This window comes from Prionailurus viverrinus, chromosome C1 (genome assembly GCF_022837055.1).
Source record: "Prionailurus viverrinus isolate Anna chromosome C1, UM_Priviv_1.0, whole genome shotgun sequence".
Classification (NCBI taxonomy): domain Eukaryota; kingdom Metazoa; phylum Chordata; class Mammalia; order Carnivora; family Felidae; genus Prionailurus; species Prionailurus viverrinus.
The window spans coordinates 11,313,507-11,330,945 of record NC_062568.1 but is presented as its reverse complement, the minus strand read 5'-3'; the positions used below and the strand labels follow the sequence as shown (position 1 = coordinate 11,330,945).

Genomic DNA, 17,439 nt, shown 5'->3' with positions numbered 1-17,439 from the left:
AGGGGGGCGCCTGGGTGGCGCAGTCGGTTAAGCGTCCGACTTCAGCCAGGTCACGATCTCGCGGTCCGGGAGTTCGAGCCCCGCGTCAGGCTCTGGGCTGATGGCTCGGAGCCTGGAGCCTGTTTCCGATTCTGTGTCTCCCTCTCTCTCTGCCCCTCCCCCGTTCATGCTCTGTCTCTCTCTGTCCCAAAAAAATAAATAAACGTTGAAAAAAAAATTTAAAAAAAAAGAGTACCCCCCCAGAAGTCTGCAGAAAGAAAATACGAATTTCTTTCTTGCTGAGGTTTCATATTTATAGCTATGGTCCTTAGCTTAGTGACTGGAATATAATAAAGGTAAGTAAGTGGGTTCTGAATACGTGAACAGTTATTTAAAATCATAGTGTCCTGGAGACAGACAGGAAGTTAAAGATGATTTGGCCAAACAACCTCATTTTAAAAAGACGAGGGAACTGAGATCCAGTAAGTGGACCTGATAATACTGAAATTCCATGCAACTTCATTAGTGACAGAGTCGGACTAAAATCGAAAAGTCCTGACTCCCACTCCGGGGTTATTTGCACTCCGTTATGTGGCTCCCCATAGAGGTGTAATAACAACAAAAGCAGTAGTTTTGGCCAAAGTTTAAGAGGTAAAGGTAAAAAGGGAGGGTGTATCTTCAATCCTGTTCAAATTTTACGGATGCTTGCCACCACGGTGAAATCCACTAGTAGTCTGCAGCTAAAACTTACCACGGCTCGGTTTATAAAATGGGTCAGCCACTGGCTCTTACTTTGCTATGACTTCCAGGGTCAAATACGAGTGACTCTTAAATCCATTAACCTCCTTGCCAAGGTTCCTGATCCACTTTCACATGGGAAAATGTGACACAATGAATCAAGCAATGCAGAAGCAAAAAGTCAGTAATTAGTATGTAGGACGGGGCATGGCAGTGTCTAAACAGAGAAGAAATGGAGCAGAAAACTAACTGGTCACAGGACTCAGAGATATAACACTGCCCCATGGGAAAGAAAGGAAAACAAAACAAAACAAAAAGATGCTGCAGGATTTCAAAATGGAGGGCTGGGCCCCAAACAAGTGGTGGCCTGGAACAGGCTTCTCTGGGCACCGATTCTTAAAGAAGACCCTGTGGTGGATGCTAACGGGAAGACAGAGGACTAGGAAAATTCAAGTTCAATGATGCCTCCATGAATGGTTTGGTGACTTGTACTGCATAGGTTTTGTTTTGCTGCCATAGGGAGTGATGTTATATGGGCTTAAAAATTGGACTATGGTAGAGTTTTATTTTGTGGGTTTTTCTGGGGGGGAGGGGTAGCAGATAGAAAAATGCCCACCCAGTACGATAATCACGGTGTTCTGCAAAGGCCTGGGAAAGAGTGCATGCTTTATAAATTAAAATCATAACGGTGGTTGTATTTTGTTTGCAGGATCGTGGTTTTCTTTCTTTCTTTGTTTTTAAACTCATGTCCATTGAAAGATGGTAAGTATATTTCCATTTATAAGGAGGTGCCCTCTTTTCCTCAGAAAAGAAAGTATTCTCAAGACAAGAAAGTATACGCTTTAATACAACCCAAAACTCCATCCAGATCCAACAGTAATACCTAATATTGACAGCAGCACCTTAACACAATTACCTGTAGAGATGGCTATAATGAAAAGAAAATAGCATTCTGAGTAACACGGGCTGTCTCAGTAAATACAAGGCATCCAGAAGGAAAAAAAAAAAAAAAAAAGACAAAAACGTAACTCAGATCATCTTGTCTTCTGTTTACGTGAAGTAAGTAGTGTATCTGGATATTTGGGAACCATTAAGTTTCTGACAAGGGATTTTGCCTGTCTCACCAGAAACAGGTCAACTTGCAAGCAAGTCTCCAATTACAAATATGAGATCTGTAACAAAACACGGTAATCATACTCTTTGTTTAAATTTTCTAGTCTCCCTATTGAGATCGCACCTACTAAGCACCAAGCCTCAGGTAGCTTATAGGTCATTATACGTTACAGGGTCTTGTCCTTTTATCCTTTCCCAAACTACCCACTACTAGCCCTTATGTAGTACCATCAGCAATCCTGCTTATGGCATCGTCCCACCGTACAGGTCACATTTATTTCTCTAACTTTGGACCACGTGACGGGGTCTTGCTGATCAGACATACGCTGCGTTATCTGTTTCTGTCACCGGTCTATGTACTCCCCAAGAGAGCTGATGTCGTCATCGTTTCCCAGTGTCTACCCTGATTCCCACTTCAGAATAAGCACAGTAAACGTTTGAGGAGTTGACAAGTGAATGAATGGCTGGATGGCAAACTAACAAAGTCCTGCAATGCACCTGAGGCCCCCTACCTACAGTGTGTGAATTAATACAGCCCTCCCTGAGCTAAAGCTGGGAGTCAGTTCTTACAGACTCATTAGCATTAAGCCCTGGAGAGGGGTGTCTCAATATACCTCGTTTAATTCAAGTCCCCCTGTTCTACACTTTAATAATACTTTGCAAAAAGGAAGTAGGGCTGTATATCATATCTTAGTGATCACTTCCGTTGGGAGGGATTGTGGACTCATTCACATGCTTATTGTTTGTTGCCTGCTCTAGAAGACAAAGGGAAAGACAAATCAGACTCATTTTGATGCTTTCCTGGATACCTGAAGAAGGAAAGGGCAGGAAATCAGGGGGAAGGAAAAGACTAAAGGAAGCTAAATATGGATGATGTGAGCAGGAGGAGGTATAGTGCAGGCCCTGGACTCATTCTCATTTTTTATATCTCCGTTACCAGCCCAGCATGGCTGGAGCTTAAAATGCGGACTCCATGGGGTGCCTGGCTGGCCCGGTAGATCATGCAACTCTTGATCTCAGGGGTTGTAAGTTCGAACCCCACGTTGAGTGTAGAGATCACTTAAAAACAAAATCTTAAAAAGAAATTAAAAAAAAAAATGTGAGCTCCCTCAATCAAAGTTTTGTTAATTTAGGACTGGTTATTACGGCTTTCTTTCTCCATCTTGGTTCCAGCCGATGGTTTATTTGGTTCAGAAGCTGTGGGCAATTTTATACCTGAAGAAAGTTAAGTTTTACATTTTCAAAGGTAGGCTGGCATTTTCCTTAGTAGCCTTTCTAGAACCACAGTTTCCTGTACGTTTTATGTTTACCATCAACATTAAGACATTTTTTTTTCAACATTTATTTATTTTTGGGACAGAGAGAGACAGAGCATGAACGGGGGAGTGGCAGAGAGAGAGGGAGACACAGAATCGGAAACAGGCTCCAGGCTCTGAGCCATCAGCCCAGAGCCTGACGCGGGGCTCGAACTCACGGACTGCGAGATCGTGACCTGGCTGAAGTTGGACGCTTAACCGACTGCGCCACCCAGGCGCCCCAAGACATTTTTAAATACAAATCAATCAAATGCTGGAGTGTCGGTAAGGGGAAATAAATGGACTTCCTTTACATTTTTTTTTACTTCTTTGGAATTCATGTATATAAGTCCCTCCACGAATGGAGGTAGAATGTTAAACTCTTTTAAACGTCTCATGTTTAGAATGTCCTTCGTGTTTGAAATATAAGTTAGTGGCATAGATAATAACTCTGCTACCAGGGCCAAAGGTCAAATACAATAATCTTTAAGTTACAAATCCTTTACAACAGTATTCAACAAAACTTTCTCTGTAAAGGACCAGATAGCTAGTCAGTATTTCAGGTTTTATGGGCCACTCGTTCTCTGTAGCTACTACTCAAGTTTTCACTGTACCTCGAAAGCAGCCATAGACATCACCTAAACAAATGGATGTGACTGCATCTCAAGAAAATTTTATTTTCAAAGACCGGGGTAGTCGAATTCGGCCTTCGGGCCGTAGTTTACCAGCCCCGGCTACAAAGAAATTGTTGGGAGAAGTGCACCCTCCCTTCAAAAAGATGCTCGTTAAAATCCTCACAATTTGGCACATTAATTCTAGGGACTTCAAGCATACCCTGAAACTATCTCGGGAGCTCAGTCCAAGAACCCCTGATTTATATCTTCCGACAGCCCTGGCTTCTAAGGTTGAAGTTACATCTACCTTCACGGACTCAGGAAGAAATAAAATATGTGCAATATTATGGCCTATTTCTTGAGTTCCTCGGTGCTCTGAAAGCAATGGGCACCGTATTTCCTGCCACTGTGAATAAAGTGAATGAACATCCATTTGCTTCACTGGTGTGAAATACTTTCTCGATTGCACAGCAGGTACTTGTGAAAGGTGCTACAATGGGTAATTATTATTTTCTAGTGGGATGTCAGGTTGCATTTGGTTGACAGGAGTTTGACAATATGAAGTCCCAAAGAAACCTTAGCCAAATTATAGCAAAAGCAAAGGACTATCATATCATATAATAAAATATCATATCATATTATATCATAAAAGGAATCTTGATCTCCCTTAACCCATCATGTACTCTCTTCTGGGAAAAAACAACCTTCCAGAAATAAAGCATACTCTATCTAGAGAAGTTGAGTGAATGTGACATTTAAGAAGGGCAACATTCCAAGTATAAAAGAACATTCTAGTAACTCTACAAATCTTAAGTTCTTCTCTCCTGTGCATTAGGCAAAAGTCTAATTCCCGAGTAGTTTAGAGAACACACTAGTTTACGTCAGGATTTAAAGTAGCCCCATGTAGGAGAACCCAATGTTAACATGTCCACATGAAATCTGTATGAGCCTTACTTATCAATAAGTCATTGAAAAGGGATCAGCCAACACTGAACCTAAAGTCATAAATGCCTCCGATGCGAAGGAGGAGCTTGGTGTAAACCATTCCAAGGAAAGTCAATGTCAAGCTAAGGGCTCTCTACGTACCCCACCCCCAACCCACAAGCCAGATAAAATGCTTTTCTTTTTCAATGTTAGAGGTAGCAATTGGTACTTCAGAAGAAGTTGGAAACCAAAAAGACGGATACAGTGATCACTGCAGCCAGAAGTGGGTTCTGCCGAAGGTTTATAAATCTATATGGATGCAAGGTATAATATGCTATATAAACCCAAAATTCGCAATGTCTTATAACAATTGTTAAAATGCTAACAGATTGTAAGGCTAGGGGGAAAAGTCAAGTTGAAAATTCCCATTATTAGCACAACTCGAGACACGCAGCTCATATGTTTTAGACTTGGTAGTTCCACCTGCAATTCTCTCCCCTGGCTTTTCCAATAGCTGCCTCCTTATCCCTCAGGGGGTCCCAGCTCAGGTCCTCCCTCCTCCCTCCTCCCTCCACGCAAAATGAAACGCTTCGTTTCCTCCATTGTACTCTATCACATCATCTTTTTCCTTCTTGTGAGAATTTTTGATCATCCTATTTATTATTCATATTCCTATTAGAACAGAAATATTTTTTTCTGGTTCATGAGAGTATCCCCGGCCCTTAGGAAGGTGCCAAATTTATTAATAGATATTCATTAAGTATCTACTGAATAAATAAACGAATTAATGACGATTCCTGAACCCAGTCCAGCTCACTCATCAAAGGTGTCACCACTACAGCACTGGTGTATGTTGCAAAAACATATTCCAGGGGTGTATGGATGGCTCTGTTGGTTGAGCATCACTCTTGATTTTCGTTCAGGTCATGATCCCACGGTGTGGGATCGAGCCCCACATTGGGCTCTGCACTGAGTGTGGAGCCTGCTTAAAATTCTCTTTCTCCCTCTGCACTTCTCACCCTTCCCCTCTAAAATTAAAAAAAAAAAAAATAGGGGCACTTGGTTGGCTCAGTCAGTTGAGTGTCTGACTCTTGATTAGGCTCAGCTCATGATCCTAGAGTCAGGGGATCAAGCCCACATCACCCTCTGCACTGAGCATGAAGCCTATTTAAGATTCTCTCTCTCCCTCTGCCCTCCTCCTCTGCTCTCACTTTCTCTCTAAAAAAAATTAAAAAAATAAATAAAATACCACATTGCTTAAAATAAATAAAATAAAATAGGATATTCCAAAAAAAAAAACAAAAAAAAAAGGCAATCACAGACTAGAAGTTTGAAAAAATGCAAGCCTGCAACCAAAGCAATGAGATAGTTGATAGGAGAACAAAGTAGCTGGGCTCATGTCAAGAGTGGTTTCCAGAACCCTCACAGACATCTAATAATACTTAACGGATTTTTAATCACCATTTTAACATTCCACGCCCGAGCCACGAAATTAATTCTGGACGTGGAAAGAAACATCCCCCAGGAGCATGGGCAGAAGCCTGACTCTTAAATGATCAATGTCTTCAAATGCTGCGACTGTCACCCTACAAAAATGCCAAGGCAACAAGTACAAGACGTCTCTTCTGAGGAAGAGGGGCTGTGGGTCTCGAGTTCCACTTCATAAGGCTTCATTAATCATGTCCAACTTTTGGACTGTCAATGATACTTCAGTGCCTTAGCCGTAAAACCTTCCACCCCTTCAGATAAGCCTGTGTTAATCTCTCTCCGGCTGAAAGACAGGCTAGAACACAGAGTCAACAGTTGGGGTGTGTAAGTTTTGCCTGAAACGAAGCCCAGGCTTCCTCCCACCGACAGTTGTGTATGTTGCCACTGTTAATCGCTTTCTCTCAGTCCCTGAGGCTGTGGGTCAGTTTACACAAAGACTGCTGTTTGGGGACACCTCTTCTGAGATCGATGAACAGTGCAGTTTCTGTGTTTCAACGATGAGTAGAGCCAAAGCGTAACTGCCCGTCATTAACAAATAGAACCATTTGGATGCACCAACCACTTGTTGCTCCGTGAAACATTCTTGGCTTCCTGTCAAGGTAACTTCTTGCTGCAATTCTGCCCCTGCCTCTTTTTCTGGCGTATCTATTCTCACATCGTCCTCTCCAGACACCTTCGTCTTTACTGGGCTCATGGAGGTTTTGGTTTATTTATTTGAGGACGACTAGTTTATGGCTCAAGTGCTTTAAAAGGAAACTCCCCATTAGTCATGAGGAGGCCACAGTGGGAAAGACAGAGCAAGGCACTTTGTTCCGTTTCTTCGAAATTTTGAGCAGTTCGCTTTAAAAGTAGCCAGGCTGTGAATTAATTTACATTTCTTGCAAGCTGGTTTTTCATACTTTATCTTATTTCATCCTCATAGTAAAATCTGACAAAGGGCATCGATCAGCCTCGGCAATCTGGTGACCAAACCGAAGATAAGAAAAGTTTCGCAAGTCACTCAAATGAATACAATCCAAATGCGCAAAGGTACTGTGATCAGAAAGTCTGATTCTGGGGCTATAATGGCCCCTGTCACAAAGATACAAGCAATCCAAGGGGGGGGGTGGGGAGAAAAAAAAAAGAAAAAAGAAAGCACGACTCTGAGCTTTTTGTGGACCATTCCTCACTTTCTGACTTCCTCCCAGAATCACGTTTCTTCTAGTTGCCTGTCCTTAAGGCTGAAATGTGCTGCCATGACTTCCTAGATGGTGCTCTTGTCTTAGTTGAGTTAACCTCTCTCTCTGGTCCTAACTTCCACTCAAGAGGGCAATTAGGAGTTTCTGTTAAAGGCTTCTCCCCTGGGGTGAGGGGGGTGGGGGCACAGGGAGAAGGTCACACGAGGGGCGGGGGGCAATCATATCGATGCAATGAAACTCTTCTCTGAGTTTATCTTCTGTTGAGCTGTAGATCATGTGTAGAATAAGAGTCAACTATGGGAGGAAAATCAAAATACTGAGAGCAAAGAAGGTATCCAGTTCTCACCCCAGGGGACCTCAGCACAAGGTATAATTGACCCTGTTTCATAGAAGCATGCTGGGCACAACCACTGTATGACTTCCATGACTAGTGTCAAAAATGCGATCCAGAAATGACAGGGCTCGATTGATAACAAGCCACTCTGACTCATTCATGGTGGTGGAAAAATTGCAATAAGCTGGCTAAATGGCGTTGGCAGAGATTATTCAAGTCTTTCACTTGGGCATGTATCACATCAGTGTTCCTCAAACCTATGCACGTTCCAGTCGAATCCACGTTGTACTAGTAATCCCTATACAATGTCCACACTGGACTGTTGATCTGTATAAAATGAGAAGTAGGCTGGAGGAGAAAGAGAAGGCTAAAACAGCATTGTTTTAAAACACACAGTTCGAAGAGAGGACACTTGATCCTTATTAAATACCCTGAAGCTTTTTCAAATTTTATAAACAGCCCAATGGCAAGTGGTCAAACTGGGATCCATCCATCCTCTTCCAATAAGCACTACTTGGTGATCTTTCCCCCTGTAGCCCTAATTCTCTTTGGACAAGAATCACACTCTTGGCCTCTCCAGAGGTGCTTTTCTCTCTATTGGTAGTCAAAATGCCGAAAGGCAATCAGAAAGGGAGAGGCAAGGATGTGGGTTACTCATTACCGATACCAGACTCTGAACCACTGAGATCTACCCAAATAAGCCAACAGGTTCATTTACCTGTTGAAGACTGCATCTGAATCATCAAAATCTCTTTGATTGTTCTTATCTGTTGGGTATGGTCCGAGGACAGGCATATTAATCGGCTTAACAACTGATTACCGGGCGGCATGACCATATGTTGCGAACTAAAATCCCTGTCACAGAATCTGGCAGCGGGAGAGTTGGTGTCTCAATCTGAGTTTTTATCCCGCGACAAACAGAATGTAGCATGAAGTTGTACTCTCATTTCACAAATTCGATAAATGACATAAAGCAACAAATTCCCCTGTAAATTTCAGATCCAAGAATTTCCGTAAAAATAGGTTCACAAAAATGATTGATTACATGGCCGATCAACTGGGATATGGTCAGAGATCAACGAACGGATCTCTTGCAACACTTATCAACGAAACTGTAGGAATCTTTGGCTTTTGTTTTCACTCCTACACCAACGGGTCTTTCATGACCGCTGACTACACTCTCATTGATCAATTTCATAGAATGTCCTGCCTTCCACCATTATATTGCTAGTTATTGGAAGCCCTAGAGCAAAAAGATATATGCTTTTGGGTGGGGGAAAAAAATGTAGCTTACTTAAAACCGAAGGCTGCCTTTTATGCTATGGTTTATACATCAAAGACTCATGCTAGACATCCCTCCCCAAATCCCTTAGCCAGACTGTTAAGCATGTAAATCTTTGGGGCAGAGAACTGAACCGAACATCAGTGGCACCTTCAAGGGCTTGTTTGAAAATGGATGTGAGATTTCCAAAATTAAAGCGCAAAAAAAAAAAAAAAAAAAAAAAAAAAAAAAAAAAAAAAAAGGTCTCTCTTCTCCTGACCTTGGAAACAAGTAAGGACGATGTTATTTTAATTTGCATTCAAGTTTTAACAACACAGTCACACAGCACCACTGGGATCCACATTGGGTTTCCACTGAAAATTGCTCATCATTTCATTATGGTTCATTATGTTGATAACTGTCAGAAGGCATTAGAAGCGAGGGCTTTGAGTAATAGACCTGAAATGGTAATTTTAAAACAATACACTTTCTGGAGGAAATAACAGTGGTGCACTACATTCAATTAGAAAAGGCAAATGTAGAAACAAAGTAAGTGATGTTCGCTGTTTGGAGCTACGCTATTTCAGTCTCTCAATAACCTAAGCCTGCAGACCAGCGTTTTCAAATCAGGACGTTTCGTCGTAGACCTTGGGAAATTTGCCCTCATTAGCTCTAAGCTCCTCCAGTATAAATTGTCTTAAAAGCTGCAAATTTGGGGTATTTTAGGCCACGTCTGAGGATCAATCAGTCACTCTTTGTTTGTTTGGCACAGCTGACTGAATCATTCAAGGCCGTTGACTTGGAGACAGATTTGTGAAGACCCCTCAAGTTGGCAATCCAAAATCATAATCTCTTATTTCACAGAGTGCTCCAATCAGGAGGCTCTAATAAGTTTCATCCAACAAGTTAAACAAAGAGCACCCCAAAGCACAAGGACAGATTTCCAACTGAAACGTACAGAAAATCATTCTGGTAATGGTGTTCAGAAGTCAAGGTGGCAAAACCACGAATTAGCTTTTCCTTCCCAGATATCCGAAGCCCGATTTACTTCTTCTAGAAGGCATTTTTGTCTAGTACATTTTGCCACACAGTAAGGGGTTGGCAAGTCACCTTAAATAGGATACAGGTTCGGTCTCCCGGGGAGGGAAAGACCTTTCTCACTATCGTCACTGAACAAGCGACTAAATAACTAAGGTAATCAAAAGGCTTCCTGCACAGGCATGTAGTTGGCTTCTCCCACCACTGCTGACTGTCAGACCACATTCCTGACTACAGAGAAAGGTAAGAGGGAGGTGAAAGAGATCTGGAGGGGAGGGGCTGGTTATCAGTAGAGTTAAATGACATGAATCTCTTTAAGAAAAATCACATTCAAATTCCCTCTAAGAAATGATTCACGGGATCAAAATTTCTTCATCAGCTTGAACGGCATCCTTGTGTGTAGACAGGTATGGGAGTCTGTGTTGCTGGCAGTCACAAAAACCCTGTCACCTTTCTTGACTGATACCCGTGTCTGAGGTGAACATTGACATTTCCACTCTGAGGCAGTAACCTGGTGGGGACTGTGGAAGAAAATACAAACAAGCAAACAAACAAAGCTCCATGGTGAGTGTATTTGATGATGTAACTCCAAACCAGGTTGGGTTTTCTTCTGGGAGACAAAGGAAAGATTCAATTTCCATCAAGGGAGAATGTCCCCCACCCTTGAAGTATCTTCCTGGAGTCACCACTGAGCTGGAGAATAGGTCTGACAGTTACAGCCATGGAAAAGAGGGCCTCCTGTCTCCTGCCATCCATCAGGAAGGATCTAAATCCTCACCACACAAAGATGGTCCAACTACCAGCAGAATCAGCAATAGCTGGGAATTTGTCACAAATGCAGCCTATCAGGTCCGACTTCTCCTGCTAACCCCTAGGTGACTTCCGGGTGCTTCCTACATGCATTGATATTTAAGAAGCATTTCTTCTAACTCTCTATTCTGACCGGGGTGCGGATTATTTTCTCGAAAATATTCGTGATGCTTCCACGGAAATACAGCCTATCCCACAGGCGGCCATTTATGCTAACCTTAACCAGAAGCGCCAAGAGAGGCACTCCTAAAGATAGTGTTTATTGGCCATTTAATCCTTCGAAGTTCTCAAGCATCGTGCATGGTATGAAGACCTTCTTAGGTGTTTCCTTCTAAATTAGCCGATGCTGCTTGTGTTCACCTGGTCTAATCGTTCTCCGAGTGAACAAAAACCTGATTTTACAAACCAGTGGAGCAGAGTCTCTCTTTGGCTAGAAGAATGAGGCTCAGATAGTGTGTTTTATTTCTTCATTAGCGTGCCGTCACAGTGAGCGATCACTAAATGCAGGGCTGCATGAGAATGCTGGAGTTAAAGATAGCATAATGAACAAAGAAGGTGCCTGATTATCATGGCTGTCAGCACAAGGGAATTGGCTTTGTCACCTGGCTTAACCAACTGGTAAGAACTGATTAAAGGCTGGAGTCTGTTTGAAAGGATCCCTGATGTTTATGTTCCTTTCTCTCCCCCACATCTTGTCAAAAGAATCCGATAAAGCTGGGGCGGGGTGGGGGGGGTGGGGGAGGCAAGGGGGAAGGGCTTCATTCTGTGGGTTATTTGAATAGGAGGTTCTTGGAGAAACTCCCACTGTCTTCTCTATTGAAATGCCTACTAAGTGCCGACCAGGACTTTCTGCGATGGCAAAAATACTCCACAGAGGAGCTGTCCAGTATGGTCACCACTGGCCCCATGCGGCTAGGGAGCCCTTGAAATATGGCACAGCATAAATTGGAAACTGAATTTTAAATTTAAAGAGTCATATGTGCCTAGTGGCCACAGTATGGGACAGTGCAGGAAGGGAAAAACCGAAAGTGAGCTGTAAAGTAGAAGAGACTATAATTCTGCTGCTTAATTTACTAGTAAACCTATTAGCAAAATATGGTCACCCCCCCCCCCAATTATCCTTGTCTCCAAGGAGGTCTTAAGAGTCTTATGTCGTTAATGTTTATTAAATTAAAAAAAAACGCTTAAAAATAAACTCTGTAGAGACGTGGGCTCAACTTTGTGTTTACAATGCAATTACGGGGGCAGCTTTTGAAAATGCTGATGCCTGAATCTTATCCCCAGAGATTCTGGAGTCTAGTGCAGCCACTGGGCAATTCAATTGCACGGTCAAGTGAGAAAAGCACCATAGAGAGGCAGTCAGACACGCTGGCAGTGTGGTGTGGACGTGGTTTGGGGGAGGAAGTGACCAGCTGGGGACACGAGAAGGGACCAAACATTTGTCAGATCCCTACCGTGGGCCAGACCTTTGCAAATATTTTCTTGTTTAATTCTCAAAACAACCCGACAGGCAGATCATGAGAATCCCAGCTGACCGATGGGTAAGCGGCGTCGAGGGGTTGAACAACCTCAGAACTTTGTGGTGTTAACAGCACCGTGCTTCCTCCTAGCTCGAGTCAGAGGGACGCAATAAACTTAGAATAACACAAAGAGCTTGAGTCAGTCAAGTGTAGGCGGAGTACTAACAGGATGGACCGGGGGAAAAAGATCACATATCACGTCGCTATTTTCATGGGTCTTTTATCAGTGACACAAAAAGCTGCAGTTTTCCTTCCTTCACGTTACTGAAAGCAATCGCCGACAAATGCAAAAGTTACTTTAGCTCTGAAACTTTTTGATGCCCCCCCCAATTGCTAAAACCCATATTTTCTTTTTCTCATTTGGATCCTCAAGATACAGCCAACAATTTATGCCTACGCAAACATTAAATTCCAAGGGCTCGGCTACCACACTGACACACGCGGCAAAGCATTCCAGTAACTCAGGCAGGTGGTGACCTCTGGGGTCTCCCTAAACCGCTCCCACGTAGCAAGGTGCAGTAGTTACGTGATGGGCCCGTGGTCTTAGAATGCTGGTGACAGATCGGAATCACGAGACTGAAAATGCCTGGAGGCAAGAGCCAGACCATCTTGCCATCAAAGATGAATTTTATGAGGTTCTTAACACAGTCGGGCCGCAGTCTGGGGAAGGTTCTATCTGTATGGGAAGACAGACTGCATGATGCAAGGTGAAGGCAGCCATCACACGGTCTGGCCCCAATACTGCCCTTTGAGTGTTCTGGTGCCCTAAAATCCCACACCCAGGGAACTGTTGGCAGCCGGTGTGGTCAGAGGAGGAGAGTTTACCTGATCCCACAGAGTGGAACACGGGATGAGGACTCTCAGGTTGGAAAAGAAAAAGACCGGGACTTGAGCTTATCAAACATCATGGCCATCTAGAGAAAGTACTTAGTCTAGGGAAGGAACACAAAAAGAAAACGAGGAAGTCTTTGCCCATTTACGCTTACACCCAAGGCTGGCCCTCGTATTCTCCTTCCGTCAGGAGGGAGTTTGAGTTCGACCCAGGGAGGGGAGTGGGCAAGAGAGCCTGCCTGTGATAAGAAAAATGTCAGTCTTCTGGTTGTGCAGCTCTATCCCCAAGCTGGGGTGGGGTCCTGGGCTCCTTCTTAACATCTCTGAGCTGGCAATTACGTCGTGTATAAATGGAAAATAATGCCTATTTTATAGATTTGGTTTACTATGAGCCCTGTGATGAGGTGTATTGAAAGTGTCTGATACATTACCTGGGTATCATAAAATGATTCTTCTTGTTTTTTTGTTTTGTTTTGTTTTTTCAGTTTATTTATTTACTTTGAGAGAGAGAAGAGAGGGCAAGCTGGGGAGGGGCAGAGAGAGAGGGAAAGAGAGACAGAACCCCAAGGAGGCTCCACACTGCCAGCGCAGAGCTCAGTGCAGGGCTTGAACTCACAGAACCATAAGATCATAACCAGAGCTGAAATCCAGAGTCAGGTGCTTAACCGACTGAACCACCCAGGCACCCCGTTCTTCTTCTTCTTTTTTTTTTTTTTTTTTTTTTTGAGAGAGAGAGAGAGGAAGCTCACGTGTGTGAGCAGGGGAGGGGCAGAGGGAGAAGGAGAGATAGAATCTCAAGCAGGCTCCACGTTCAGCCCAGAGCCCGACACTGGATCATGACCTAAGCCGAAAGCAAGTCAGACGTTCAACTGACTGAGCCACTCAGGCGCCTCTGTGAAATGGTTCTTACTGCTGTCGTCGTTTATAAAAGAAACTCTGGAGGGTCCGGTAATGTCAGTCCAAATTTAGGATGGATCTGGAATCTCTTCCCACTCCTTTTAAGGCTGATACTTGCCTTAACCAGACAATGGCCTCACAGCCAGAAAATACTTCTATCTGGAGGGATGTTGGCTCCAGGCCAGCCAAGATGGAATTTGTAATAGGGAACAAAATAGTAACAGCCATAAACACAGTAAAAGCTAAAATATACTGAGTAGCGTCACTTTTTGCGTTTCTACGCTAACAGGGCCCACAGGACGGTGCTAAATACCAACAACGATGACGGAGGTACTATTTTTAACTCCATTCTACAGATGAGGAACCGGAGACGAAACTTAGGAGACTAAACTGTCAACCTGCTCTTAACTGTGGGGAGGGAGGGATGTTGGAAACAAAGACAGAACATGTGCGAACCCCGCGTGCCTGGCTCTGTCCCTCGACACACTGACTCACGCAGTGGAAGCACCATGAGTGGAATGCCTGGGCCCCCCCGCTGCCTATTCTGGTCAAGGTCACAGCCACGGCAGGGTCTGCGAAGCCCACAGTGCTGGTGGAAGCAATGGCAACACTAGCAGCTCGGTCCACAGAAAGTGGGAGAACAGACTTCCCTGCTCCTCTGCATACCAAGGGGCTAACCCCATCCATTCATTAGCCCGGCATGTATTGAGTGCCTATCATTAAACAGGCGTTTATTAGGACCCGGGCCTAAATGTTATGAACACAAAACTATGAGGAAAGAGGGAAGAAGGGGAATGATAATGCAAGCCATGACCTCAGTGCCCAAACTGAAACCACAGCCCACACGTGATCCCGTCCCCGGAACCCTGCCCGGGACCTGTCTGCCCCGCAGCTGTCAGGCTTCCCCAAGACTCCCGAAGGAGACGGTAGAGCCATGTATAAATTCCAATCTCAGCTCTAATCGCACTGCCGGACAACCCCTGAGAGCTCTATCACTGCTCCAGAAAGTGGCCTGTGGTCAGCTGTGCGTTTTGAAGGCGACCCGGACAGCGAGACGGATCCTTCCTTTTCGTAAGCATTCCTCCTGCTTTGAGTAACAAAAGATTTCACAGTCGATCTAACTTGCCCCCTCCCTGGTCATCTTGGGAGAAGACCCAGCCAGGCGGGAACGGCAGCCGTTGGCATCGAAGAAACGAGACAGAAGCACACAACTTACGGGTGCAGGGCATAGAGGCCGCGTCGTTGTCGGCTCTGAAAAAGCCTCGGTCACAGGTGCACGATGTGGCTCCTTCCCAGACAGAGTAGCTGTGGGGCGGGCACTTGGCACAGGTGGCATCCGTGGAGAGGGCCTTGTAATAGCCAATTTTGCAGGCTACGGGAAAGAAGGAAACACACACCAACATAAGCCACCACTAACAGAGCAGAGCAAAACGTCACCTCCTTGACCCAGCAGAAGGGGGACGTTTCTGTGAATCGCTAGTGATCACCTGGCTTGAGACGCAGGTAAAGCAACGAAAAACATTAATCGGTTACAGTCACTCTTCAAAGGTCATTACATTCCCGGTCAGGTGGCAAGGAGCCCGACGGGAGACATTTTCTTAAAACCAGCGGTATCGGTCAAATTGCAGCTATGTTTCCCGAGGGCTTCTTGCGTGCAGGTACGCTGCTTACATGCAGGATGGTGTCCAATCCCGATGAACAGCTTGCGCACACGTACTGTTATCAGCCCTCCCTTGGAAATTTGGGATGCTGGCTTTGAAAAGTCCATTCTTGGTGGCAGACCACGCGACAGGTAAAGGTCAGGGACCAGCTTGGACGCCAAGTGTTCTCTCCCCCAAACCTACGCTCTTGGCTACATGCTACGGAATCTGAGAGCGTGGTCTTGAACCAACAGTCGGAAGCGTATCCAAACGCTCACAGAAAAATTATCGGTGATTATTTCCTAATTACCGGTACGGAGGGAACCAAAGCAAAAGGCCAACAAAGGCAACGAGTCATAAAAGAAAAGAGTTGGTAAGACATGGGTCACGGTTTCAAGGGAAAGTAATATAAAGTACCGACCGTAGATTCTGGACTATAACATACTGAGATTTTTTTTTTTTTTTTAAGATCAGCCAATATTTTATGTTCATTTTCAGATTAATAAAACCCTCTTGTTTTCCCCTCTCTCTATTTTTTCAACACCCCCCTGCCTCCCTATGCTCACACACCCTACGTGGCTGCTGCAGAGAACATGGGCCATATAGTTCTTTATGCACCTGACATGCTTTCCATGACCTCATCTTCGCAAACATCACGCTGACACCAATGGCAGCTTTTCCTAATGTGGAAAATCTCAATAATTCTGGGAAACCTCACAATAAAAAATAATTAATAGGGCCTTGCTCCCCACCCCACCCCCCCGTTTCTCCCCTCTGCCCTTCACCATCACCTCCCAAATCTGTCTCCACTTGAAATAAAAATTGACCAACACCATCAGTAGTAAACCCACAGCGACAAGGCCATGAAAAATAAAGTTGTTTCGGGCAACCAGAGGTTTAAAAAAAAAAAAAAGGTGACAGATACCCACCACCTTTCCAGTACGATTCACTTTCAGTGTTGTCCATTTATCTCGTCCTTAAGATGTTCCTAAACTATCAAAAATACCAGCTGGGGGAAGAACCCATTAGGCATTTGCCATCAGCCTGACCACGAAAGGAGACCGACCACGCCAGAAACCCAGCGGGTTTCACTCGAATGAGGAGACAAAAAAAGAGATCCACAAAACTGCGTGATTCTCTGAGGAGATATGGCCACGTTCCCTTGTCTCATTACTCATCCTTCAAGCATCTGTACGGCTCCCAGTTGGAGTCTATTCCTCCCCTTTGAACAGCCTGTTGGTATTTTCTTAATCATGCTCTGGTAATGGCAAGTGGAAAGGGAGTTTAGCAGAAGCTCCAGAAAGGCACACGGTTATTTCACTATTATTAACTAAAGTTGTTTATGGAATTTCCTTTAACGAGCCAAAACTTTATGATGTGTGGAGCACCGACAATAAAAGTGCTAGGAGATCAATCTCTCCCTTATTTGCTTTCGTCTTTCACTGGACCGGAGAATCTTAGAAAAACAGGTTGCTCCAATGACTGAGATTTATGTGTCTCAAGTTTACACCCATCACATAATTAGGGATGGTTCAATATGCAAGGTGCTTTCTGGTCATGCTTAAGATGGCCCTAGGGTTTCGACTAAAATCAGAAACACCAGCTTGGGGAGAAAGATGCACTGAGGGTCAAGCTTGTCCTTCCCACATCAAACACAGCGAGTCCCTGAACTCAGAAACAAATCCACTGGGTCCTGGGGGGTTACTGAGTCACAGCCAACAAAGGCAAGTTGTGGAAACATGCTGCAGGTTTGGTAGAGCTAGGACTGAGGAGAAGGCA

General features: G+C 44.3%; 1 protein-coding gene across 2 annotated transcripts in view; it reads right to left on the bottom strand.

Moving 5' to 3' along the window:
* Positions 1-17,439, bottom strand: part of EPHA4 (EPH receptor A4) — a 151,183-nt gene that overhangs the window by 65,519 nt on the left and 68,225 nt on the right. The window contains exon 4 of one of the 2 annotated variants that reach the window (XM_047872707.1): positions 15,237-15,392. The exons of the other annotated variant lie outside the window; for it this stretch is intronic. Within the exon in view, the coding sequence (XP_047728663.1) occupies positions 15,237-15,392 (156 nt within the window). The remainder of the gene's footprint in view (positions 1-15,236; positions 15,393-17,439) is intronic. 2 annotated transcript variants of the gene reach the window in all.